The 25,402-nt window shown below is 43.2% G+C and overlaps 1 protein-coding gene and 1 long non-coding RNA gene across 3 annotated transcripts; one reads left to right on the top strand and one right to left on the bottom strand.

Moving 5' to 3' along the window:
- Nucleotides 1-274: 274 nt before the first annotated feature.
- LOC109876643 (tumor necrosis factor receptor superfamily member 14-like) lies at nucleotides 275-14,336 on the top strand. 2 transcript variants are annotated; one of them, XM_031794702.1, is made up of 7 exons: nucleotides 278-426; nucleotides 8,033-8,166; nucleotides 8,399-8,498; nucleotides 8,593-8,718; nucleotides 8,850-9,005; nucleotides 9,180-9,267; nucleotides 9,394-9,937. In XM_031794702.1, exons 2-7 carry the CDS (start codon nucleotides 8,137-8,139, stop codon nucleotides 9,626-9,628), a joined length of 735 nt encoding a protein of 244 aa, XP_031650562.1. In that variant the 5' UTR covers nucleotides 278-426; nucleotides 8,033-8,136; the 3' UTR covers nucleotides 9,629-9,937. The 2 variants fall into 2 exon arrangements, with proteins under 2 accessions (XP_031650563.1, XP_031650562.1); XM_031794703.1 differs by lacking the exons at nucleotides 9,180-9,267; nucleotides 9,394-9,937 and adding an exon at nucleotides 14,297-14,336 and having other exon boundaries at nucleotides 275-426.
- On the bottom strand, nucleotides 13,395-14,220 carry LOC116354443 (uncharacterized). Its single transcript, XR_004203736.1, has 3 exons — nucleotides 14,046-14,220; nucleotides 13,741-13,828; nucleotides 13,395-13,611 (listed from the first exon to the last, which is right to left on the bottom strand). It is a non-coding gene; the product is annotated as an uncharacterized LOC116354443 (long non-coding RNA).
- Nucleotides 14,337-25,402: the final 11,066 nt, after the last annotated feature.

The raw sequence follows: 25,402 nt of genomic DNA, 5'->3' as shown, positions 1-25,402 counted from the left end.
TTGCATGCATGTGATAATGCAGGGTGTTGAAAGATGCCAAAGCAAACAACCAAAAGGCCACCAAGATACACAACACAATCTGTAAAGGTGTCTGCATGGAGAGAGTCTCTTCCATGAATCTGCAAGAGGTGTATTTATCCTGGGAGACACCTGGCCTAGGTGTTTCCCATGTAGCTGACGACCCTCCCAACTCCGCCCACCGGCATCCTAATAAGGAAACAAGAACAAAGAGAGAATACGGCAGACAAAGTGGGAGGGTCGTCACAGAAGGGAGGAAAGTGTAGTCACAAGGCTGTGACTGGGACACACAAGGCTCAACAGTACATATAAATTGGAGGGAAAACATCAGACTGGGAGGTGTGATCATTGTCAGGAGGAGATGGAGACAGTGGAACACGTTCTATTTCAGTGCCAGAAATATGGGAGGTAAATGGAGCGATTGTTATTAGATTTGAGGAGTAATGGGGTTGGAGAGCCAGAATTACGTGAACTGCTGGGGAAATCTTCAGGGAGGTAGTATTTAATTATGTATTTAGCTTCTTTGGTGAGATGAGAATATTGGGTAGGATTCATGGTTTGTCGGGTACTTCTAAGAGAGCAATGGAGCATGCGGCTTATTGGCTGAGTCACGTGAGTGAGAGGAGACGTTGTTATAGCCTTGTGTCAATTATTATGCAATTATTAATGGCCATGTTAAGTTAATTAAATTGGAAGTTATCAATGCTCTATCAGTTTTTAGAACACAATAGGTTGAAGGTAACAGTCAGATTAGGCAACAGGTAAAACAAACAACAACAAATTAACACAGTCTGTTGTTGACAAGCATATTCAATTCATATACATTCATATTCATACTTAATTCAGTGATTGAAATTATGACCCCATCCTCAGTAACCAATTCCAGGAGGCTATTGGGAAACACAATTACTTCTTACTTCGAAATTGCCAAACTATTCATGTTGAATAAATGAGTCTGTTGATTTGAACTAAGCAAGCTGCTAAATCTTCCAGTTTACATCTTGCCTACATTTTGCCCAGGCTACTGTAGACTATCTGAAGATGTAGTCCTATCAGGGGCTATATGCTACCTGCATCTATCTAAGCAAACCAACCATGGCAACGTTGAATTACAATCATAAACCTAAGCCTTTTAAAATGACAAGCCAATCTCGCAAATGGGCCATTTATAGCTGTTTGTAGTTGTAGTATCGGTGATCTATATCTGTCTATGTTAGTTACTATGCTGTTACTAAGCAGTAATTTATCACAGCAGTGTTACGACACCTAATATAAAGTGCACATGCTGCTATTGGCCCGGGGGCTGAAGGTCACAAGATGTTTTTACTAAACGACACTAAGCTGTACTCCTGTTTCCTGCCTGGTGATATTCTCCAAAACACAAATATTATAGTAGTCTTAACATCTGGCTCATAATAATGGCACAATTGCCAGAAAATAGCTTAAGATAAAAAAAAATATTAGTCCAAGTGTTTCTTGCTAAGAGATTTCGAGATCCTCTGTCCAACTTTCATCACTCAAAATCTCCTGTCAGATTTATATATAATTATGCACAAAAGGGATTTATTTACAATTATAAACCGGGTTCAAGCCCTGAATGCTGACTGGCTGAAATCCGTTGTATATCAGACTATATACCATGGGTATGACAGTTTATAATATCAATAAGGCACCCAGGTACTGGGTCATCATGCTAAAGAACAGCCCTTAGCCATGGTATATTGGATATATACCATACCCCCTCATGCAGTATTGATTAATTATAGCTGTCAAACAAGTTAATCAACATCCATTGATGGAAAATGATCTGGCAAATGTAATAAGTGCAAATGATCTTTTCTCTTGCGACATATTCAAATCGGTTTATTACGTCTTGTCATAGTTCACAAGAGTTATTATTTTGATGAAAACCTAATTTTGCTTCTAACGTAATTACAAGTTATGCCGATATTCCTTTGTAATTTGCTCGATAACGTTATGGTGAAAAAAATGTGTTTATTGTATAAATGTGGCAGCACTTGCTGTGGGGTGAAACAATGGGCATGTTTTCAGGCCTTTTGGGCATGGCCATTGGTCTGGAAATGTTTGTGCCCCTCTGTCTCAATAAATAGTACCAACTAACCAGTCTCAACATTGGCATTGATGAGGCGACTACGGGATACTGGCTTTCTAGGCAGAGTTCCTCTGTCCAGTGTCTGTGTTCTTTTGCCCGTCTTAATCTTTTATTTTTATTGGCCAATCTGAGATATGGTTCAGGCCAGCATCCCGGAGTCGCCTCTTCACTGTTGACATTGAGACTGGTGATTTGCGAGAACTAATTAATGAAGCTGCCAGTTGAGGACTTGTGAGGCGTTTCTCAAACTAGACACTCTAATGTACAGTGCCTTGCGAAAGTATTCGGCCCCCTTGAACTTTGCGACCTTTTTCCACATTTCAGGCTTCAAACATAAAGATATAAAACTGTATTTTTTTGTGAAGAATCAACAACAAGTGGGACACAATCATGAAGTGGAACGACATTTATTGGATATTTCAAACTTTTTTAACAAATCAAAAACAGAAAAATTGGGCGTGCAAAATTATTCAGCCCCCTTAAGTTAATACTTTGTAGCGCCACCTTTTGCTGCGATTACAGCTGTAAGTCGCTTGGGGTATGTCTCTATCAGTTTTGCACATCGAGAGACAGAATTTTTTTCCCATTCCTCCTTGCAAAACAGCTCGAGCTCAGTGAGGTTGGATGGAGAGCATTTGTGAACAGCAGTTTTCAGTTCTTTCCACAGATTCTCGATTGGATTCAGGTCTGGACTTTGACTTGGCCATTCTAACACCTGGATATGTTTATTTTTGAACCATTCCATTGTAGATTTTGCTTTATGTTTTGGATCATTGTCTTGTTGGAAGACAAATCTCCGTCCCAGTCTCAGGTCTTTTGCAGACTCCATCAGGTTTTCTTCCAGAATGGTCCTGTATGGTCCTGTATTTGGCTCCATCCATCCATAATTTGCACGCCCAATTTTTCAAGTTTTTGATTTGTTAAAAAAGTTTGAAATATTCAATAAATGTCGTTCCACTTCATGATTGTGTCCCACTTGTTGTTGATTCTTCACAAAAAAATACAGTTTTATATCTTTATGTTTGAAGCCTGAAATGTGGCAAACGGTCGCAAAGTTCAAGGGGGCCGAATACTTTCGCAAGGCACTGTACTTGTCCTCTTGCTCAGTTGTGCACCGGGGCCTCCCACTCCTCTTTCTGTTCTGGTTAGAGCCAGTTTGTGCTGTTCTGTGAAGGGAGCAGTAAACAGCATTGTATGAGATCTTGAGTTTCTTGGCAATTTCTTGCATGGAATAGCCTTAATTTCAGAAGAAAGTTTCAGAAGAAAGTTATTTGTTTCTGGCCATTTTGAGCCTGTAATCGAACCCACAAATGCTGATACTCCAGATGCGTAACTAGTCTAAAGAAGGACAGTTTTATTGTTTCTTTAATCACAACAATAGTTTTCAGCTGTGCTATTATAATTGCAAAACGGTTTTCTAATGATCAATTAGCCTTTTAAAATGATAAACTTGGATTAGTTAACACAACATGCCATTGGAACACAGGAGTGAGGGTTGCTGATAACGGGCCTCTGTACACCTATGTAGATATTCCATACAAAATCAGCCATTTCCAGCTACAATAGTCATTTACAACATTAACAATGTCTACACTGTATTTCTGATCAATTTAATGTTATTTTAATGGACTTTATTTTTGCTTTTCTTTCAAAAACAAGGACATTTCTAAGTGACCCCAGTCGTTCAGTCAGTTTCCTCTTGATTGCCTGCAATAGCATAAATTCTTCACTTAAAAGTGTTATCTGACAAAGGTATTGATGTCAATTTCTGTGCCTCTGCCTCCCCTCACATTGTTTTCACCATATCAATTGTAATATCAGTCTCTGCAATAGTGTGTGGTTTCATAATGTAACGGGTCTAGAGATTCACCATAGTAATGATTCAAGTGTAACGGTCAAGTGCGGCCTTTTTCCATGATATTAGGGCGCTCTCTGGTTGAATTTTTATCTTTTGGATTCAAATCATTTTAATTTGGATTTTTAAGGTCAACCACATTACAATCATTTTGAGATACAAAGACAAAATATATATATATTTTTTTTTGGGGGGGGTTTATGAAATTCTCCCGCGACCCCATTTTAATATCAGGCAAACCCACATGGGGTCGCGACCCCTAGTTTAGGGACTCCAGACTGCACACAGACACACAGTGTGCACATGCTGCTCCAGAGCCAGTACTGTTCTAGCTTCACACAAGCATAAGTCAAAACTCACCAAATATACCTATATACACTGAACAAAATCATAAATGCAATATGTAAAGTGTCTCATGAGCTGAAATAAAAATCCCAGACATTTTTCAAATGCACAAACAGCTTATTTCTCACAAATGTGTTTATATCCCGGTTATAGAGCATTTTATCCTTTGTCAAGATACAGTAATCTATCCACCTGATAGGTGTGGCTTATCAAGAAGCTGATTAAACAGCATAATCATTACACAGGTGCACCTTGTGCTGGGGAAAATAATAGGCCGCTCTAAAATGTGCAGTTGTGTCACACAACACAATGCCACAGACATCTCAAGTTTTGAGGGAGGGTGCAATTGTCATGATGACTGCAGGAATGTCCACCAGAGCCGTTGCCAGATAACTACATTTTCATTTGCCTACCATAAGCCGCCTCCAATGTTTTTGAAAATTTGACAGTACGTCCAACCGGCCTCAACTGCAGACCATGCCAGCCCAGGGCCTCCACGTCTGGGGTGCTGGGGAGTGTTTATGTCTGTAATAAAGCCCCTTTTTGGGGAAAAACTCATGTTTAAATGTAAATATTTGTTTATTTTTCTCCCCAGTTTCGGGGTATCCAATTGGTAGTAACAGTCCTGTCCCATTGTAGCAACTCCTGTACGGACTCGGGAGAGGCGAAGGTCGAGAGCCGCGCGTCCTTTGAAACACAACCCAGCCAAGCCGCACTGTTTCTTGACACAATGCCCGCTTAACCCAGAAGCCAGCCACACCAATGTGTTGGAGGAAACACCATACACCTGGCAACCGTGTCAGTGTGCATTGTGCCCGGCCCGCCACAGGAGTCAGTAGTGAGCGATAGGACAGGATATCCCTGCCGGTCAAACCCTCCCCTAATCTGGACAGCGCTGGGCCAATAGTGCACCGCCTCATGGGTCTCCCGGTTGCGGCCGGCTGCGACAGAGCCTGGACTCAAACCAGGTTCTCCAGTGGCACAGCTAGCATTGCGATGCAGTGCCTTAGACCACTGCGCCACTCGGGAGGCCCGAAAAATGAATTCTAATTCGCTTCCTGTTCTTTGACTCCCGCTGGACCGAAGACAATGCAAAGTTTGAAAAATGTCAAAGTATGTGAAGTCCATCTCGCAACGGCGCCTTTGACCGCAGTGTGACAAAAACAACACAGAGTTACACATGGGATAAACAAACGTACAATCTGCATACAGTGTGTCGAAATGAAGTAAGGAGGTAAGGCAATAAATAGGCCAATAGTGGCGAAGTAATTACAGATGAGCAATTTACACTGGAGGGATAGATGTGCAGATGAGGATGTGCAAGTAGAGATAATAAAACTGTCTGAAGATGCCTCGTAACAAAATAGTTAGAAGAAAATAAATTAAGAAATTGCTAAAAGCTTCTGTTTACCAAAGAGAGCACTTTATTCTATCAGCTCTCCTCTACCTGTCCTGGCTGGCAAAGTTCCAGGATGTTGTCTGAATTTTAAAACGGATTCTGAATGCATCTGAGAAGTTGAATATATGAAACATTTGTCAACTTGAAATGATGGTTCTGTAAACTTGATACACAGACTATTAATGCAAGATGTACCATATTGAAACTTAATTTATAAATATGGCAATTGAATATTTAATGTTAAAGCTGAATGCAGTACAGGACTGGAGAAAGCAGGACTTCCCTTCATGTACACCCACTCATACTATACATGGATATTCACATGCTATGTGCCACTATCATAGAGAAGAGAGAAGTAGCAGGCAGTACTGTGTTCAAGGATTAGAATAGAGGACAGTGACACCTGCTTTGTTCAGTCTCAAATTCAACTTCATATCGTCAGTGAATAGATTGCAAACCAGGGCTAATCGCCCAACATCAGTGCCTTACCTTTGCGGACGACACAACAGTGGTAGGCTTGATTACCAACAACGACGAGACGGCCTACAGGGAGGAGCTGAGGGCCCTCGGAGTGTGGTGTCAGGAAAATAACCTCACACTCAACGTCAACAAAACTAAGGAGATGATTGTGGACTTCAGGAAACAGCAGAGGGAACACCCCCCCATCCACATCAATGGAACAGTAGTGGAGAGGGTAGCAAGTTTTAAGTTCCTCGGCATACACATCACAGACAAACTGAATTGGTCCACTCACACAGACAGCATCGTGAGGAAGGCGCAGCAGCGCCTCTTCAACCTCAGGAGGCTGAAGAAATTCGGCTTGTCACCAAAAGCACTCACAAACTTCTACAGATGCACAATCGAGAGCATCCTGGCGGGCTGTATCACCGCCTGGTATGGCAACTGCACCGCCCTCAACCGTAAGGCTCTCCAGAGGGTAGTGAGGTCTGCACAACGCATCACCGGGGGCAAACTACCTGCCCTCCAGGACACCTACACCACCCGATGTTACAGGAAGGCCATAAAGATCATCAAGGACATCAACCACCCGAGCCACTGCCTGTTCACCCCGCTGTCATCCAGAAGGCGAGGTCAGTACAGGTGCATCAAAGCTGGGACCGAGAGACTGAAAAACAGCTTCTATCTCAAGGCCATCAGACTGTTAAACAGCCACCACTAACATTGAGTGGCTACTGCCAACACACTGTCAATGACACTGACTCTACTCCAGCCACTTTAATAATGGGAATTGATGGGAAATGATGTAAATATATCACTAGCCACTTTAAACAATGCTACCTTATATAATGTTACTTACCCTACATTATTCATCTCATATGCATACGTAGATACTGTACTCTATATCATCGACTGCATCCTTATGTAATACATGTATCACTAGCCACTTTAACTATGCCACTTGGTTTACATACTCATCTCATATGTATATACTGTACGCGATATCATCTACTGTATCTTGCCTATGCTGCTCTGTACCATCACTCATTCATATATCCTTATGTACATATTCTTTATCCCCTTACACTGTGTATAAGACAGTAGTTTTTGGAATTGTTAGTTAGATTACTTGTTCGTTATTACTGCATTGTCGGAACTAGAAGCACAAGCATTTCGCTACACTCGCATTAACATCTGCTAACCATGTGTATGTGACAAATAACATTTGATTTGATTTGATTTTGACCTCACTAATGCTCTTGTGACTTAATGGAAGCTAGTCCCCACAGCAATATTCCAACATTAGTAGAAAGCCTTCCCAGAAGAGTAGAGGTTGTTATAGCAGCAAAGGTGGACCAACTCCATATTAATGATCATGATTTTGGAATAAGATGATCGAGGAGTAGGTGTCACATACTTTTGGTCATGTAGTGTTTGGTTTGGTTTTGTCCATCATGAAACACTCCAGCACATTGGCAATCTTGATGCTTCCAACAATTAAATGAATGTGTGCAGTGTGTAGAGTAATTATTTATTCTAAACTTTGAGTTTTTTTTATTGTTGACTTTTATTCCATGAACCTGGTAATACATGGTGAGTTTTCTAGTTGTCCATCAGTCCAGGTAATAATTAAATGAGGGTATTTTATAAACCTGCCAGACACCAGTTTAACTTGCAAACAGAGTTTTTGATGAGGCACAATCTATTATTCTTGTTAACCAGTTGTATATCCACCTCACATGTCTATTTTACTACAACCTTTTTGACTATTTCTGTTAAGCCCTCATAGATCCACTAATATTCCAATTACTCTTGTAATTAATCTCTCTCTCTGATTCCTAAGGTTTCAATGAAGTCTCCAGTCAGTTCATTATACTTCATAACTCCTAAGAAATTTACAAATCTGGTGTGTGGGTTTTCCAGTGACTTGGTGAGGATTGAAGAACCATGGCACAGTTTGAAAGCTTCATATGGACTGTAAGTGAAACATTTCTGATTTGCACATTTTGTGGTTTGGCATGTTTCACAGAAATATTCCTGACAACACAGTACTTTCAAGTCATTTACACCAATGGGTGCCACCACTCACAACATACTGTTTAAAATGGTCCTACATAATTACAATAACTATATTTGAAATGTTAATATTTTGATTAGAATTAGTTAGCTCTGTTTCATTTTTTTTGCTATTTTTTTTCTCTACAACCAGATACCTATTATATTGGTGCTTGAAAGCATCGGATCCTGTATTGCATGTGGTAGAGCTGAGTACAGAATAAGGAATGAATGTTGTCCCATGTGTTCACCAGGTAAGGACCCTCTCTTTACATCATATGATTCACCAGATGTCAATACATCATCAACACTAACAGAAAAACGTGACATTGATTCTCTCTTCACCAGGAAATCATGTACATAAGCATTGTACTGAATTCACCAGCACCAGCTGTGTGCCCTGTGTTGATGCTACATTCCTTGATGAGCCCAATGGTCTATTGAAATGCAAAGTGTGTACCAACTGTGATCCAGGTAAGAGTGGTCCTGTGTGTCTGTACTGAAACCCAGACACAAACACTGATATGTTACTCTATGCTGTTATGCTATGAGGATATGTCAGTTGTAATCTGCATCAGATAATAGATGCCATGTTTTCTCTCTAGGTTTGGGTTTGAAGGTAAAGCAGTCATGTAGACCTTCATCAGACACTGTCTGTGGGACACTGGAGGGGTTCTACTGTCTAGACCCAACTAAGGATGGTTGTAGAGCACCTCAGAGACACAGCAGCTGTAAACCTGGTCAATACATCAGTCACACAGGTTTGCCTCCTTTCAAGTATTCAACATTATTTTGTCATGATTTTTTGTGTGAGTACATCTATAAACAGAGAGTACATGGGGAAAGTTTAAGTACAATGTTTACAAGTTTGTTTTGGGAAGTCTAGGTTTTTAATAATTTAAATGTACAGTATGTTTAAACCTCCATTTATGCAGGAACAACATCTACAGATACTGTGTGTTCTGACTGTACTGGTGACACCTATTCAGATGGATCATTAACAGCCTGCCAGTCACACACTGGGTAAGTGTGGCTTACACAAATAGTTTTTACCCTAAATACAAATTTACCTACCACAAATCCAAAACTGAAAGATGCATGACCAAGTTATAAATTATTAATTAATGGCCAGTATTTCTCTGTTTATAGATGTGAATCCTTGGGACTTCAGGAAATTAAACCAGGATCTCCTTGGTCGGATTCAGAGTGTGGACCACAACTATCCCATTCCACAGCTAGAAGCAGAATTGGTGCTGTTGCATCCATGACAGTTGTCATGATATTAGCTGGAGCTGTTTTCTTATTATTCATAATAGTGAGAAGAAATGTCTGCATTTTATCTGTTTCCATTGCGTCGGTAAATTATTGTTTTGTGTGTGTGTGAGAATAATTGGTTAGTGTTTGTGTGTGAGTATGAGTGAGTCAGAGAGAGGAGCGTCAAGCAACCTAGCGGGACGGCAGGTAACCTAGCGGTTAGGAGTGTTGTGCCAGTAACCGAATGGTCGCTGGTTCGAATCCCTAAGTAGATTACCTATTAACACTAATAGCGTCTGCTAAATTATTTAAATGTTACAAATTTGAGAGTGCGTGTGTGCATCTATCACTCCAGTGTTTAATTGCTAAATTTTAATTATTTCGCCACTATGGCATGTTTATTGCCTTACCTCCCTTCTTACCTCATTTGCACACACTGTAGATAGACTTTTCTATTGTGTTATTGACTGTATGTTTATTCCATGTGTAACTCTGTGTTTGTGTCGCACTGCTTTGCTTTATCTTGGCCAGGTCCCAGTTGTAAATGAGAACTTGTTCTCAACTGGCCTACCTGGTTAAATAAAGGTGAAATAAGAAAATAGGAATCATCGTCAATCTACACACAATACCCCATAATGGCATACAAAACAGGATTTAAGATATTTTAGCAAATGTATTATAAAAACTACAGAAATACCTTATTTACATAAGTATTCAGAGCTCAGGTGCATCTTGTTTCCATTGATCATCCTTGATGTTTATACAACTTCATTGGAGTCCACCTGTGGTAAATTCAATTGATTGGACATGATTTGGAAAGACACCCACCTGTCTATATAAGGTCCCACAGTTGACAGTGCATGTCAGAGGAAGAAGCTGATTAAACAGCACTCATTACACAGGTGCACCTTGTGCTGGGGACAATAAAAGGCTGCTCTAAAATGTGCAGTTTTGTCACACAACACAATGCCACGGATATCTCAAGTTTTGAGGGAGTGTGCAATTGTCATGATGACTGCAGGAATGTCCACCAGAGCTGTTGCCAGATAACTACATTTTCATGTGTCTACCATAAGCCGCCTCCAATGTTGTTTTAGAGAATTTGGCAGAACGTCCAACCGGCCTCACACCTGTAGACCACATGTAACCATGCCAGCCCAGGGCCTCCACGTCCGGGGTGCTGGGAAGTATTGATGTCTGTAATAAAGCCCCTTTTTAGGGAAAAACTTTTTATAATAAATTATCATATTTAAATGTATATTTTTTTTTCTCCCAATTTTGTGGTATTCAATTGGTAGTATTAGTCCTGTCCCATCGTAGCAACTCCCGTACGGACTTGGGAGAGGCGAAGGTCAAGAGCCGTGCATCCTCCGAAACACAACCCAGCCAAGCCGCACTGCTTCTGTGGCACAGCCACTGGAGAATTGCGATGAGGTGCCTTAGACCACTGCGCCACTCGGCAGGCCCAAAAAACTCATTCTAATTGGCTTCCGGTTCTTTGACGGACTCTGTCTGGTCTGAAGACAACGCAAAGTTTGAAAAATGCGGCGCCTTCAACCGCAAGGGGGCTTTGCTATTCCACTCCATTGTGAACGTCCCCATTGAAATGCATTAGGCTCGGAGTCCTTATGGGTAGTTAAATAACAAAATGAAAATAAATATATATATAATTTGCAGAGAACCTGGTTCATCACAAGAAGGCAGCATTTGATTCTATTTGATATTTTGGATGAAAACATTCTAGAACGGGGTGGGCAACTTTGATGGGGGTGGGGGCCACAAAATCTGATAATGAGGGGCCACAGTTGCTCGCAGCTCTGTATACCTACATCCATACCACGCCTCCCCCTCCCATATATCTTTTACGTTTTAGAGTTAATTTCGTGCAATTCTAATTATTTAGCTATGGGGTGTACAGAACATGCTGCACTTTTCAAGCAAGTGTGCTGCAATTCCACACATTTTGCCATGGGGCAGAAAGCAAAATGAGCTGTTTTACATCTAATTTCCTGCAATTCTACACATTTTGTGTGCACTCTCCCTAGATAGAATTGTGTGGTTCAGTGGCAGATTTTCAAAAGAAAATTGACATAATATGAACCACACATACTGTATATCATCAGCAATTCTCGCTCAGATGAGATACACAGCTAACTCAAATTGAATTTCATTCATAAATGTGGGCACTAATTATAGTTAATATTCCAATTATCTAGGTCCTCCATTACCTAAACTGAACCCTCCTGTCCCCAGCAGGAAAGACCAGGACAACATTTTGGCTTAAGGTACATCAGTTTCCTTCTCATGGACTGCACCAGATTTACCAGTTCTTGCTGTGAGATGTTACCCCACTCTTCCACCAAGACCCTCCGATCCAACAGGTCCCAGGCGTGCTCAATGGGATTGTGATCCGGGCTCTTCGCTGGCCATGGCAGAACACTGACATTCCTGTCTTGCAGGAAATCACGCACAGAACGAACAGTATTGCTGGTGGCATTGTCATGCTGGAGGGTCATATCAGGATGAGCCTGCAAGAAGGGTACCACATGAGGGAGGAGGATGTCTTCCTTGTTACGCACAGCGTTGAGATTGCTTGCAATGACAACAAGCTCAGTCCGATGATGATGTGACACACCGCCCAAGACCATGACGGACCCTCCACCTCCAAATCGATCCCGCTCTAGAGTACAGGCCCCGGTGTGACACTCATTCCTTCGATGATAAACATGAATCCGACCATCTCCCCTGGTGAGACAAAACCGCGACTCGTCAGTGAAGAGCACTTTTTGCCAGTCCTGTCTGGTCCAGCGACGGTGGGTTTGTGCCCATAAGCGACGTTGTTGCCGGTGATGTCTGGTGAGGACCTGCCTTACAACAGGCCTACAAGCCCTCAGTCCAGCCTCTCAGCCTATTGTGGAGTCTGAGCACTGATGGAGGGATTGTGCGTTCATGGTGTAACTCGGGCAGTTGTTGTTGCCATCCTGTACCTGTCCTGCAGGTGTGACGTTCGGATGTACCGATCCTGTGCAGGTGTTGTTACACGTGGCCTGCCACTGCGAGATCGATCAGCTGTCCGTCCTGTCTCCCTGTAGCGATGTCTTAGGCGTCTCACAGTACGGACATTGCAATTTATTGCCCTGGCCACATCTGCAGTCCTCATGCCTCCTTGCAGCATGCCTAAGGCACATTCACGCAGATGAGCAGGGACCCTGGGCATCTTGCTTTGAGTGTTTTTCAGATTCAGTAGAAAGGTCTCTTTAGTGTCCTAAGTTTTCATAACTGTGACCATAATTGCATACCGTCTGTAAGCTGTTAGTGTCTTAACGACTGTTCCACAGGTGCATGTTCATTAATTGTTTATGGTTAATTGAACAAGCATGGGAAACAGTGTTTTAACCCTTTACAATGAGGATCAGTGAAGTTATTTGGATTTTTAAGAATTATCTTTGAAAGACAGGGTCCTGAAAAAGGGATGTTTCTTTTTTTGCTGAGTTTAGCTAGCTTTTTATGACCAGCACTGTCCAGAGCTTGGGGAAGTGTGTCTGCACTGTGGCATGTGCGCGAGACAACTTGACCAGCATCATAGCAATACGTATACATGAATCGTTGTGACATATGAAATACGAGGGATAGTTATTACACATTGATTACACTATGTAAAAGATTTATGAATGTGTTAAATTATTATGTGCAGTCATATTCATGTCCTGGTTGGTAAACGACGAGTCAAATAGTGTTTTGACGTGTATCTTTTTTGACGCGCAAAAATAGAATGTTTGGGTCTCTGTGTGGTTGGGTCTTTGCATTCCATAGCCGCCCCGCTGGGCTACCCTCCGTGCCGCTGGGCTACAGGATGCCCCTCTCTGTTACTCACTCATACTCACACACACACTAAACAATATTTAACCGATGTAATAGAAAACGGTACAATGCCTAAAATGAATCTGAGTTGTTTTATTCATTAGAAAACAGCTCCAGTTAATATCATGACAACTGTTATGGATGCCACAGCACTATTTCTGCTTCTAGCTGTGGAATGGGATAGTTGTGGTCCACACTGAATCTGACCAAGGAGATCCTGGTTTAATTTCCTGAAGTCCCAAAGATTCACATCTATAAAACAGAGAAATACTGGCAATTAACGATTCATTTATAACTTGGTGATACATTTATCAGGTTTAGATTTGTGGTAGGTAAATTTTGTATTTAGGGAAAAAAACTATTTGTGTAATCCATACTTACCTAGTGTGTGACTGGCAGGCTGTTAATGAACCATTTCAATAGGTGTCACTAGTACAGTCAGAACACACAGTATCCGTAGATGTCGTTCCTGCATAAATGGAGGTTTAATCAAATGAAATACACTTCCCAAAACAAACCTGTAAACATCGTACTTAAACTTTCCCATGTACTCATCTGACTGAATTATTTTCATTGTCTAATGATTTCAATCAAACAAACAGTTACTTTTAATTCAGTCCATAAACTTGGCACAATAGAAATCATGACAAAAATAATGTTGAATACTTAATTAAAAGGACACAAACCTGTTTTTCTGATGTATTGACCAGGTTTACAGCTGCTGTGTCTCTGGGCTGCTCTACAACCATCCTTAGTTGGGTCTAGACAGTAGAACCCCTCCAGTGTCCCACAGACAGTGTCTGATAAAGGTCTACATGACTGCTTTACCTTCAAACCCAAACCTAGGAAAATCACATGGTGTTTATTGTAAGGCTAAGATGTGCTGTTTTTATTCACACGTCGCCTGTGTTTTGTGTCTGGCTGTTTTTCTGCAAAGGGACCAGGGCGACTGAAAAGTAAAGGAAAGAATGAATGGGGCCATGTATCGTGAGATTTTGAGTGAAAACCTCCTTCCATCAGCAAGGGCATTGAAGATGAAACGTGGCTGGGTCTTTTAGCATGACAATGATCCCAAACACACCGCCCGGGCAACGAAGGAGTGGCTTCGTAAGAAGCATTTCAAGGTCCTGGAGTGGCCTAGCCAGTCTCCAGATCTCAACCCCATAGAAAATCTTTGGAGGGAGTTGAAAGTCCGTGTTGCCCAGCAACAGCCCCAAAACATCACTGCTCTAGAGGAGATCTGCATGGAGGAATGGGCCAAAATACCAGCAACAGTGTGTGAAAACCTTGTGAAGACTTACAGAAAACGTTTGACCTCTGTCATTGCCAACAAAGGGTATATAACAAAGTATTGAGATAAACTTTTGTTATTGACCAAATACTTATTTTCCACCATAATTTGCAAATAAATGTGATTCTGGATTTTTTTCTCTCTCATTTTGTCTGTCATAGTTGAAGTGTACCTATGATGAAAATTACAGGCTTCTCTCATCTTTTTAAGTGGGAGAACTTGCACAATTGGTGGCTGACTAAATACTTTTTTGCCCCACTGTAGGTATATTTGGTGAGTTTTGACAATTGACAAATGAACAAAGTTTTGACTTATGCTTGTGTGAAGCTAGAACAGTACTGGCTCTGGAGCAGCATGTGCACACTGTGTGTCTGTGTGGAGTCTGGAGTCCCTAAACTAGGGGTCGCGACCCCATGTGGGTTTGCTTGATATTAAAATGGGGTCGCGGTAGAATTTCATAAACCATCCCCCCCAAAAAATACATTTTTACCCACTTGCTTTTATCTTCCGAGACAGGATTGTGTCGAGGCACAGGTCTGGGGAAAGGTACCAGAGGTCTGGGGAAAACCTTCCAGAAGGACAAACATCTCTGCAGCACTCCAATCAGGCCTTTATGGTAGAGTGGCCAGACAGAAGCCACTCCTCAGTAATAAGCACATGACAGCCCGCTTGTAGTTTGCCAAAAAGCACCTAAAGACTCTCAGACCATGAGAAACAGGATTCTATGGTTTGATGAAACCAAGATTGAATTATTTGGCCAGAATGCCAAGCGTCACATCTGGAAGAAACCTGGCACAATCCCTATGTTGAAGCATGGTGGTGGCAGCATCAAGCTGTGGGGATGTTATTCAGCGGCAGGGTCTGGGAGACTAGTCAGGATCGAGGCAAAGATTAATGGAGCAAAGTACGGAGAGATCCTTGATGAAAACCTGCTCCAGTGCTCAGGACCACAGACTGTGGGTGAAGTTTCACCTTCCAACAGGACAACGACCCTAAGCACACAGCCAAGTCAACGTAGGAGTGGCTTCGGAACAAGTCTCTGAATGTCCTTGAGTGGCCCAGCCAGAGACTAGAAGCTGATCGAACATCTCTGGAGACCTGAAAATAACTGTGCAGCAATGCTCCCCAACCTGACCGAGCATGAGGATCTGCAGAGAAGAATGAGAAAAACTCCCCAACTACAGGTGTGCCAAGCTTGTAGCGTCATACAAGATGACTTGAGTCTAATCACTGCCCAAGGTGCTTCAACAAAATACTTATGTAAATGTAATATTTCAGTTTTACATTTTTATATAATGTAACATTTCTAAAAATCTGTTTTTGAAATAAAAAAAAGGGGTCTGAATACTTGCCCGGATTCACTGTAAATTAGGTTACTTACATTGTGTCTTCCAACACCCCTGGGATAATGTACATTTGCTGAAGCATTATGACAACTCAGCGACACAACGGTGGGGATTAATTGAGCTGCACCTGGGTCATTGATAAATCATTGTCTCAACGCAGCCTGATAATGGTGTGAAAAGATCCAGGAACCCAAATGATTTGGGTGGATCCCATCCTCCTTTATAAAACAAGCTTTGTTTCCAGAATGTATTATTATGTTTGTCAATTAATGTTACACCCACAGAGCTGCAATAGTCTGGTAGCCAGTTATGGAGAGCTAAACATCTGTTGAAATGTTCAATGCCACAAATTAGGGAGGGCACAGGGCCAGATATTAGAGTGTTTGTGGTTGTCAAGCAGAGACTGCCTACCTCGGCCAAACCCGGAAGACGCTGGGCCAAATTGTGCCCCGCCCTATGGGACTCCAATCACAGCCGGATGTTATACATCAAAAAATGGATAATTACTACTCTCTGAAGCCCCGGTAATTAATTATATATATATACAGCAGCAGGCTGTCTACACTCATTGAGTGCAGGTTCCTCTTGATTCCTCCTCTGGTTGGTGGTTGCAGTAAAAACATATATATATGTTTTTACTGCAACCACCAACCAGAGGAGGAATCAAGAGGAACCTGCACTCAATGAGTGTAGACAGCCTGCTGCTGCCGCACTGATAATCATCAGATGGTGGAGAAGAGGATGTAGGGGGCCCGCATGGGTAACTGGGGGGCCCTGCCTAGATTGGGTAACTGATTAATACAAAAACACACAATGAACTACATAATAAATAAATGTGTATGGTCAATTGTGTGAGTCTTGTCATTCATAAACTGATCAGAAAGCTGTTACCAAATATGACATGCGTAATGTGTTTGCAAAAATCTTACTAGCTAGCATGCCTACTCAAAAATGGTGAACAAAAAATAAACAGCAGGTGAAAGAATTTAAACGAGAAAAACTGACTGGTTATTTTCCAGCTCAACACAAAGACACGAAGGACAACGACAACCAAGCAGGGCCCAGCAGAGTGACATCGAGTCCAGGTAACTTAGCTAGCTAGCTACTTACCACCACCACCACCAGAGGCCAGACCTGTATCTAGCATGATGACAAGCAATTTAGATAGATGTTGTTATATGTACGCTGAACAAAAATATAAATGTAACATGTAAAGTGTTATGAGTTGAATAAAACATCCAATACATTTTCCATGCACACAAAAAGCTTATTCCTCTCACATTGTAACGGCTTTCTTCCTGGGAAGGAGAGGTGGACCAAAACGCAGCGTGGTTATAGTTCATGGGAATTTAATAAGGTAACTCAACCATGAACAGAATACAAAACAATAAACGTGGCAAAACCGAAACAGACCTAACTGGTGCAGAAAACAAAGACAGGAAACAACCACCCACAAAACCCAACACAAAACAGGCTACCTAAATATGGTTCCCAATCAGAGACAATGACTAACACCTGCCTCTGATTGAGAACCATATCAGGCCAAACATAGAAATAGACACACTAGACACACAACATAGAATGCCCACCCGGCTCACATTCTGACCAACACTAAAACACACAAGAACGTGACAGTCAGAACGTGACAGTACCCCCACCCCCCCAAGGTGCGGACTCCGACCGCACAACCTAAACCCATAGGGGAGGGTCTGGGTGGGCATCTGTCCGCGGTGGCAGATCTGGCGCTGGACGTGGACCCCACTCCCTCAGTCTTTGTCCACCTCCTTAGCGTCCTTTGAGTGGCGACCCTCGGCGCTGACCTTGGCCTAGTAACCCTAACAAAGGGCCCCACTGGACTGAGGGGCAGCTCGGGACTGAGGTATCTCAGGACTGAGAGGTAGCTCAGGCTGGTTGACGGCTCTGGCAGCTTCTGGCTGAATGGCGGCTCTGGCGGATCCTGTCTGAATGGCGGCTCTGGCGGATCCTGTCTGAATGGCGGCTCTGGCGGATCCTGGCTGAATGGCGGCTCTGGCGGATCCTGGCTGAATGGCGGCTCTGGCGGATCCTGGCGGCTCTGGCGTCTCCCTGCGGACTGGCGGGAGGCTCTGGCGGCTCCCTGCGGACTGGCGGGAGGCTCTGGCGGCTCCCTGCAGACTGGCGGGAGGCTCTGGCGGCTCCCTGCAGACTGGCGGGAGGCTCTGGCGGCTCCCTGCGGACTGGCGGGAGGCTCTGGCGGCTCCCTGCGGACTGGCGGGAGGCTCTGGCGGCTCCCTGCGGACTGGCGGGAGGCTCTGGCGGCTCCGGACAGGCGAGACGCACTGTAGGCCTGGTGCGTGGTGCCGGCGCTGGTGTTACTAGGCCGAGGACACGCACCTCAGGGCGAGTGCAGGGAGGAGGAATAGGGAGTACTGGGCTCTGGACACGCTTAGGAAGCCTGGTGTGGGAGGCTGCCACCTGAGGGCTGGTGCGTGTAGGTGGCACTGGATAGACCGGACCGTGCAGGTGCACTGGAGCTCTTGAGCACCGAGCCTGCCCAACCTTACCTGGCTCGATGCCCACTCTAGCCCGGCCGATCCGAGGAGCTGGAATGTACTGCACCGGGCTATGCACCCGCACTGGAGACACCGTGAGGTCCACAGCGTAACACAGTGCCTGCCCGGTCTCTCTCGCTCTCCAGTAAGTTTTCACAGGTCTCCTACCTGGCTTCGCCATACTTCCTGTGTGCCTCCCCCCAAGACATTTTAGGGGCTGACTCTCGGGCTTCCTACCGTGCCGCCGTGCTCGTTTCTCCAACTCCATTCTCATGTAACCCTCCTCGCACTGCTCCAGCGAATCCCAGGTGGGCTCCGGCACTCTCCCTGGGTCGACCGCCCACCTGTCTATCTCTTCCCAAATTGTATAGTCCAGATTCTGCTCCCAAGTCCAATAATCCTGACATCGCTGCTCCTCCTGCTGCTGCCTGTCACCACGCTGCTTAGTCCTGTTTTGGTGGGTGATTCTGTCACGGCAGATTTCCTCCTCTGAAGAAGTGTAGCAAGGATCGGACCAAAACGCAGCGTGGTTATAGTTCATGTTTTTTAATAAGAAAACTAAACATGAACATAATACAAAACAATAAAACGTGGCAAAACCGAAACATTCCTAACTGGTGCAGAAAACACAAAGACAGGAAACAACCACCCACAAAACAAGCTACCTAAATATGGTTACCAATCAGAGACAATGACTAAAACCTGCCTCTGATTGAGAACCATATCAGGCCAAACATAGAAATTGACACACTAGACACACAACAGAATGCCCACCCGGCTCACATCCTGACCAACACTAAAACAAGGAAAACACACAAGAATTAAGGTCAGAACGTGACACACATTTTGTGCACAAACTTGTTGACATCCCTGCTAGTGAGCATTTTTCCTTCACCAAGATAATCTGTCCACCTGAAAGGTGTGGAATATCAAGAAGCTGATTAAAAAGCATGATCATTACATAGGTGCACCTTGTGCTGGGGACAATAACAAGCCACCCTAAAATGTGCAGTTTTGTCACACAACATAATGCCACAGATGTCTCAAGTGTTGAGGGAATGTGCAATTGGCATGCTGGCTGCAGGTATGTCCACCAGAGCTTTTGCCAGAGAATTGAATGTTAATTTCTCTACCATAAGCCGTCACAAGTTGTATTAGATAATTTGGCAGTACATCTAACTGGCCTCACAACTGTAGAACACGTGTAACCACACCAGCACCTCCTCATCTGGCTTCTTCCCCTGCGCGATCGTCTGAGACCACCCACCCCGACAGCTGATGAAACTGAGGAGGATTTCTGCCTGTAATGAAGGCCCTTTGTGGGGAAAAGCTAATTATGATTGGCTGGGCCTGGCTCCCCGGTGTGTGGGTTATGTCATGTTATGGCTAGTCGCTGTGAAATCCTTAGATTAGGGCCTAATACATTTATTTCGATTGACGGAAAGTATTCCGACCACTTGACTTTTTCCACATTTTCTTATTCTAAAATTGATAAAATTGATATTTTTACCCATCAATCTACACACAATACATTTTAATTGAATCATTTTTAGAAAAAGTTAAAGGGTCTAAATACATTCCAAAGGCACAATGTACAATAAGAAAGGTGTTTGATAGAGATGGATAGAAAGCAGTTGTTTCGCAAGGTATCTCTACCTGAAAATACATGAGCTTAGTGATTGATAGTTGGTATTCAGTCATAAAATAATGCCCGATTTACTTTGAACTAAAATAATGATTTCGTCAGACAGCATCTCTATAGAGGTGAGATGACTTGGAATAAAGTCATGAGAAAATATTTTAAAGGAAAGTAGCATGAATATTTTGTGCATACACAACATTTATGAGATACCTTAAATCAACGGAATACCAGATAGGGTATGCGCTTTTGAAGAGCTAATGTCACACAGGAGGGGCTGGTGACACAGGCAAATAGGAACAGGAAGAAGGAATATTTTTGAAACAGCCTTCCTCCATACATTTCAAATGAGAAACAAAGTATTTCCCCTAGCCTTAGAAAAACAGAAAGTATTTCCACAATTCATGGAAAAAGGATGCTCCAACTTCCCAAAACCCTCATACAGAAACAGAAATTATTTCCCAAAACCCTCAGATAGAAACCCAAACTCTGTGTGTGGGGTAGTACACTCTTAGAGAGAGAAAAAAAAAGAAGGTGCTTTCTAGAACTTAAAAGGGTTCGTCGGAACCCTGCGAATAACCCTTTTTGGTTCCTGGTAGAAACCTTTTGGTTAACAGCTTCTATCCCCAAGCCATAAGACTGCCGAACAATGAATCAAATGGCCAACCAGACTACTTACATTGAAACCGCCTCTTTGTTTTTACACTGCTGCAACTTAATGTTTATTATGCATTGTCACTTTACCCCTACAGTTGAAGTCGGAAGTTTACACACACTTAGGTTGGAGTCATTCCACAAATTTCTTGTAAACTAACTATAGTTTAGGAAAGTCAGTTAGGACATCTACTTTGTAGATGACACAAATAATTTTCCCAACAATTGTTTACAGACAGATTATTTCACTTCTAATTCACTGTATCACAATTCCAGTGGGTCAGATGTTTACATACACTGTGCCTTTAAACAGCTTGGAAAATTCCAGAAAATGATGCCAAAGTCCAGTGGTCTTCACTTACAGATTCAAACGGCGTCTTGAAACATGTGTTTCTGTGTTAACATGTTGTGCAGCATTGTCTCTGTAACGGCTTTCTTCTGTGGACGAAGGAGAGGACCAAAGCACAGCGTGGTTAATGTTCATCATGTTTAATAAAGACGGTAAACGTGAACACTACAAAATACAAAACAACAAATGTGGGGAAAAACACAAAACAGTTCTGTCTGGAGCAGACACACGAAGACAGGAAACAATCACCCACAGAATACCCAAAGAACATGGCTGCCTAAATATGGTTCCCAATCAGAGACAACAAATAAACACCTGCCTCTAATTGAGAACCAATCTAGGCACCCATAGACTTACATAAACACCTAGAAAGGAAACAGACCCATAAATATACAAAACCGCTAGACAAGACAACCCATGTCACACCCTGACCTAACCAGATTCCAAGAACACAGGATTAGATGTTACTATCCGTTGTGCAAGCAATTCCAAGAGTTCATGAACAGTGAGCCTGGTGAAATTTGGGGAGCGCATCGTCAGTAGTGTACCTTTGGTTCCTAGGGTATTTCGGCCTTTCACACTATACACCCTCCCCAAAGGCGGCCAGCGACAGGGTGATCAATCCTACGCTTGCGTCCCATTCCCAATTAGTCATAGGAGTTGCCTTGATGTTGATAGCCAACATCCCACCAAAATAACAAGAAAAACAAAGAACACTAAGGTCAGGGTGTGACAGTCTCACAATCTCCCACTGCAATATTTCCAGTGCTGGAAAAAGTACCCAATTGTCATCCTTGAGTAAAAGTAAAGATAGTTTAATAGAAAATCACCCAGTAGAATACTACTTGAGGTAAAGTTTTTATAAAGTATCCAGTTTTAAATGTACTTAAAGGGATACTTAACCAAAATTACATATTGGTTTTCTTACCTTGTAAGCAGTCTACAAACACGGTATGACGGAAATCGATGCTTTGGTTTAGTTTTCCTGGCACTGTTTCCAAATACTGACCTTTTAGCATTTGTGGCACAAATCCCGCTCAAGTCATGGTATGAATATTATCATTTTCCTTGCATCATGTTGTAATCATGTAGGACTCTGTTGAGTTTCCCCATCAATTTGAGATACTTTCGGATAATTTGGACATGATGCCCGAAAAATGCTAATTCTTGAGTCTCATCTTTCAAACAAAATCTAACTTTATTTGTCACATGCGCCAAATACAACAAGTGTAGACCTTACCGTGAAATGCTTACTTACAAGCCTTTAACTAACAGTGCAGTTCAAGAAGAGTTAAGAAAATATTTACCAAATAGACTAATGTAAAAAATAATTATAAAAAGTAACACAATAAGAATAACAATAACAAGGCTATATACAGGGGTTACTGGTACCGAGTCAGTGTGCGGGGGTACAAGTTAGAAGAGGTCATTTGTACGTGTAGGTAGGCGTGATTTGACTATGCATAGATACTAAACAGTGAGTAGCAGCAGTGTACAGAAGTGAGGGGGGGGGGTCAATGTAAATAGTCCAGAAGCAATTTTCTTATTTGTTCAGCAGTCTCATGGCTTGGGGATAGAAGCTGTTGTGGAGCCTTTTGGTCCTAAACTTGGCACTCCGGTACCGCTTGCCGTGCGGTAGCAGAGAGAACAGTCTATAACTTGGGTGACTGAAGTCTCTGACAATTTTATGGGCTTTCCTCTGACACCGCCTGTTATATAGGTCCTGGATGGCAGGAAGCTTGGCCCCAGTGATGTACTGGGCCGTACGCACTACCCTCTGTAGCGCCTTACAGTCAGATGACAAGCAGTTGCTATACCAGGCGGTGATGCAACCAGTGGTGCTCTCAATGGTGCAGCTGTAGAACCTTTTGAGGATCTGGGGACCTATGCCAAATCTTTTCAGTTTCCTGAGGGGGAAAAGGTTTGTCGTGCCCTCTTCACGACTGTCTTGGTATGTTTGGAACATGATAGTTCGTTGGTGATGTGGACTCTAAGGAACTTGAAACTCTCGACCCGCTCCACTACAGCCACGTCGATGTTAAAAACTTCTTCGGGTTCGGTGTCCCTTCCACAGTACGGTTGAGCTAATGTAGGCTAATGCGATTGGCATAAGTTTGGAAGTAACAAGAAAATTTCCCAGTACAAAGACATATCTCATAGTTGCGAAAAGCTACATTCTTGTTAATCTAACTGCACTGTCCAATTTACAGTAGCTATTACAGTGAAAGAATACCCTGCTATTGTTTGAGGAGAGTGCACAATTTTGAACATGAAAAGTTATTAATAAACAAATTAGGCACATTTGGGCAGTCTTGATACAAAGCTTTTTATTACGGCAGAGTGGGATATAAAAAGCCACGTCCTTCTAACACATTCCCTTGAGAGTAGTCACACCAGTGTAAACTTGGGGGAAGAGCTAAGGGAAGTAGTTGCAGTGTGGAAGTTGGAGAGGGATAATGTAATGAATCCTGTGACCACTGACAACGCTAGAAATAAATGCAATTGCACTAGCTGGATTGGGGCCACAGATTTAACCATGGAAAGAGGTCTGGTGATATGGCTGAATATAAACAGTGTAGTTATTCCCTCTGCAAGGTAATCAAACAAGCGAAATGCTGGTACAGGGACAAGGTGGAATTGTAATTCAACGGCTCAGACATGAGATGTATGTGGCAGGGTCTACAGGAAATCATGGACTACAAAAATAAAAGCAGCCACGTCACGGATACCGATGTCACGGTTCCAGACAAACTAAACACCTTCATTCCCCGCTTTGAGGATAATACAGTGCCACCATCACGGCTCGCTAACAAAGACTACGCCCCCCCCCCCCTCTCCTTCTTAGTGGCTGACGTGAGTAAAACATTTAAACATGTTAACCCTCGCAAGGCTGCTGGCCCAGAGGGCATCCCGAGCCGCGTCCTCAGAGCATGCGCAGACCAGCTGGCTGGTGTGTTTACAGACATATTTAATAGCTCCCTATCTCAGTCTGTTGTCCCCATATGCTTCAAGATGGTTACCATTGTTCCTGTACCCAAGAAGGCAAAGATAACTGAACTAAATGACCACTGCCCCGTAGCACTCAATTCTGTCATCATGAAATGCTTTGAGAGGCTAGTCAAGGATCATATCACTGCCACCTTACCGGCCAACCTAGACCCACTTCAATTTGCATACTGCCCCAACAGGTCCACAGATGACGCAATCGCCATCGCACTGCACACTGCCCTATCCCATCTGGACAAAAATAATACCTATGCAAGATTGACGACAACTCTGCATTCAACACAATAGTATCCTCCAAGCTCATCATCAACCTGGAGGCCCTGGTCAACCCTCCTTGTGCAACTGGGTCCTGGACTTTCCCAAGGCGCCTCCCAGGTGGCGAAGGTAGGAAACAACATCTCCACTTCGCTGATGCTCAACACTGGGGCCCCACAAGGGTGTGTGCTCAGCCCTCTCCTGTACTCCCTGTTCACCCACGACTCAATGGCCATGCACGCCTCCAAGTCAATCATCAAGTTTGCAGACGACACAGCGGTAGTGGGCTTGACGAGAAAGCCTAAAGGGAGGAGGTGAGGACACTTGGAGTGTGGTGTCAGGAAAACAACCTCTCGCTCAACGTCAACAAAACAAAGGAGATGATCGTGGACTTCAGGAAACAGCAGAGAGAGCACCACACTATCCACATCAAAGGGTCAGCGCCTCTTCAACCTCAGGAGGCTGAAGAAATTTGGCTTGTCACCCAAAACCCTGACAAACTTTTACAGATGCACAATCGAGAGCATCCTGTCGGGCTGTATCACAGCCTGGTACGGCACCACCCTAAACCGCAAGGCTCTCCAGAGGATGGTGTGGTCTGCACAATGCATCACCGGGGGAAAACTACCTGCCCTCCATGACACCTATAGCACCCGATGTCACAGGAAGGCCAAAAAGATCATCAAGGACAACAACCACCTGAGCCACTGCCTGTTCACATCACTACCATCCAGAAGGCGAGGTCAGCACAGGTGCATCAAAGCTGGGACCGAGAGTGAAAAACAGCTTCTATCTCAAGGCCATCGGACTGCTAAACAGCAATCACTAACTCAGAGAGGCTGCTCCCTCCAATGAGACCCAATCACTGGCCACTTTAATAAATGGATCACTAATCACTTTAAACAATGCCACTTTAATAATGTTTACATATCTTACATTACTCATATCATATGTATATACTGTATTTTATAC

The sequence above is a fragment of the Oncorhynchus kisutch genome, linkage group LG17 (assembly GCF_002021735.2).
Source record: "Oncorhynchus kisutch isolate 150728-3 linkage group LG17, Okis_V2, whole genome shotgun sequence".
Classification (NCBI taxonomy): domain Eukaryota; kingdom Metazoa; phylum Chordata; class Actinopteri; order Salmoniformes; family Salmonidae; genus Oncorhynchus; species Oncorhynchus kisutch.
Note: the sequence above shows the minus strand (reverse complement) of the source record. Positions and strands in the feature narration are given on the sequence as shown.

What these genes read in the sequence shown, in the direction of transcription:
- LOC109876643 (XM_031794702.1), top strand. Translation starts at nt 8,137, where the DNA reads ATGGCACAGTTTGAAAGCTTCATATGGACT. An exon ending in TTGAAAGCTTCATATGGACT is followed by an intron (nt 8,167 to 8,398) that starts GTAAGTGAAACA and finishes CTCTACAACCAG; the next exon opens with ATACCTATTATATTGGTGCT. An exon ending in GCCTGCCAGTCACACACTGG is followed by an intron (nt 9,268 to 9,393) that starts GTAAGTGTGGCT and finishes CTCTGTTTATAG; the next exon opens with ATGTGAATCCTTGGGACTTC.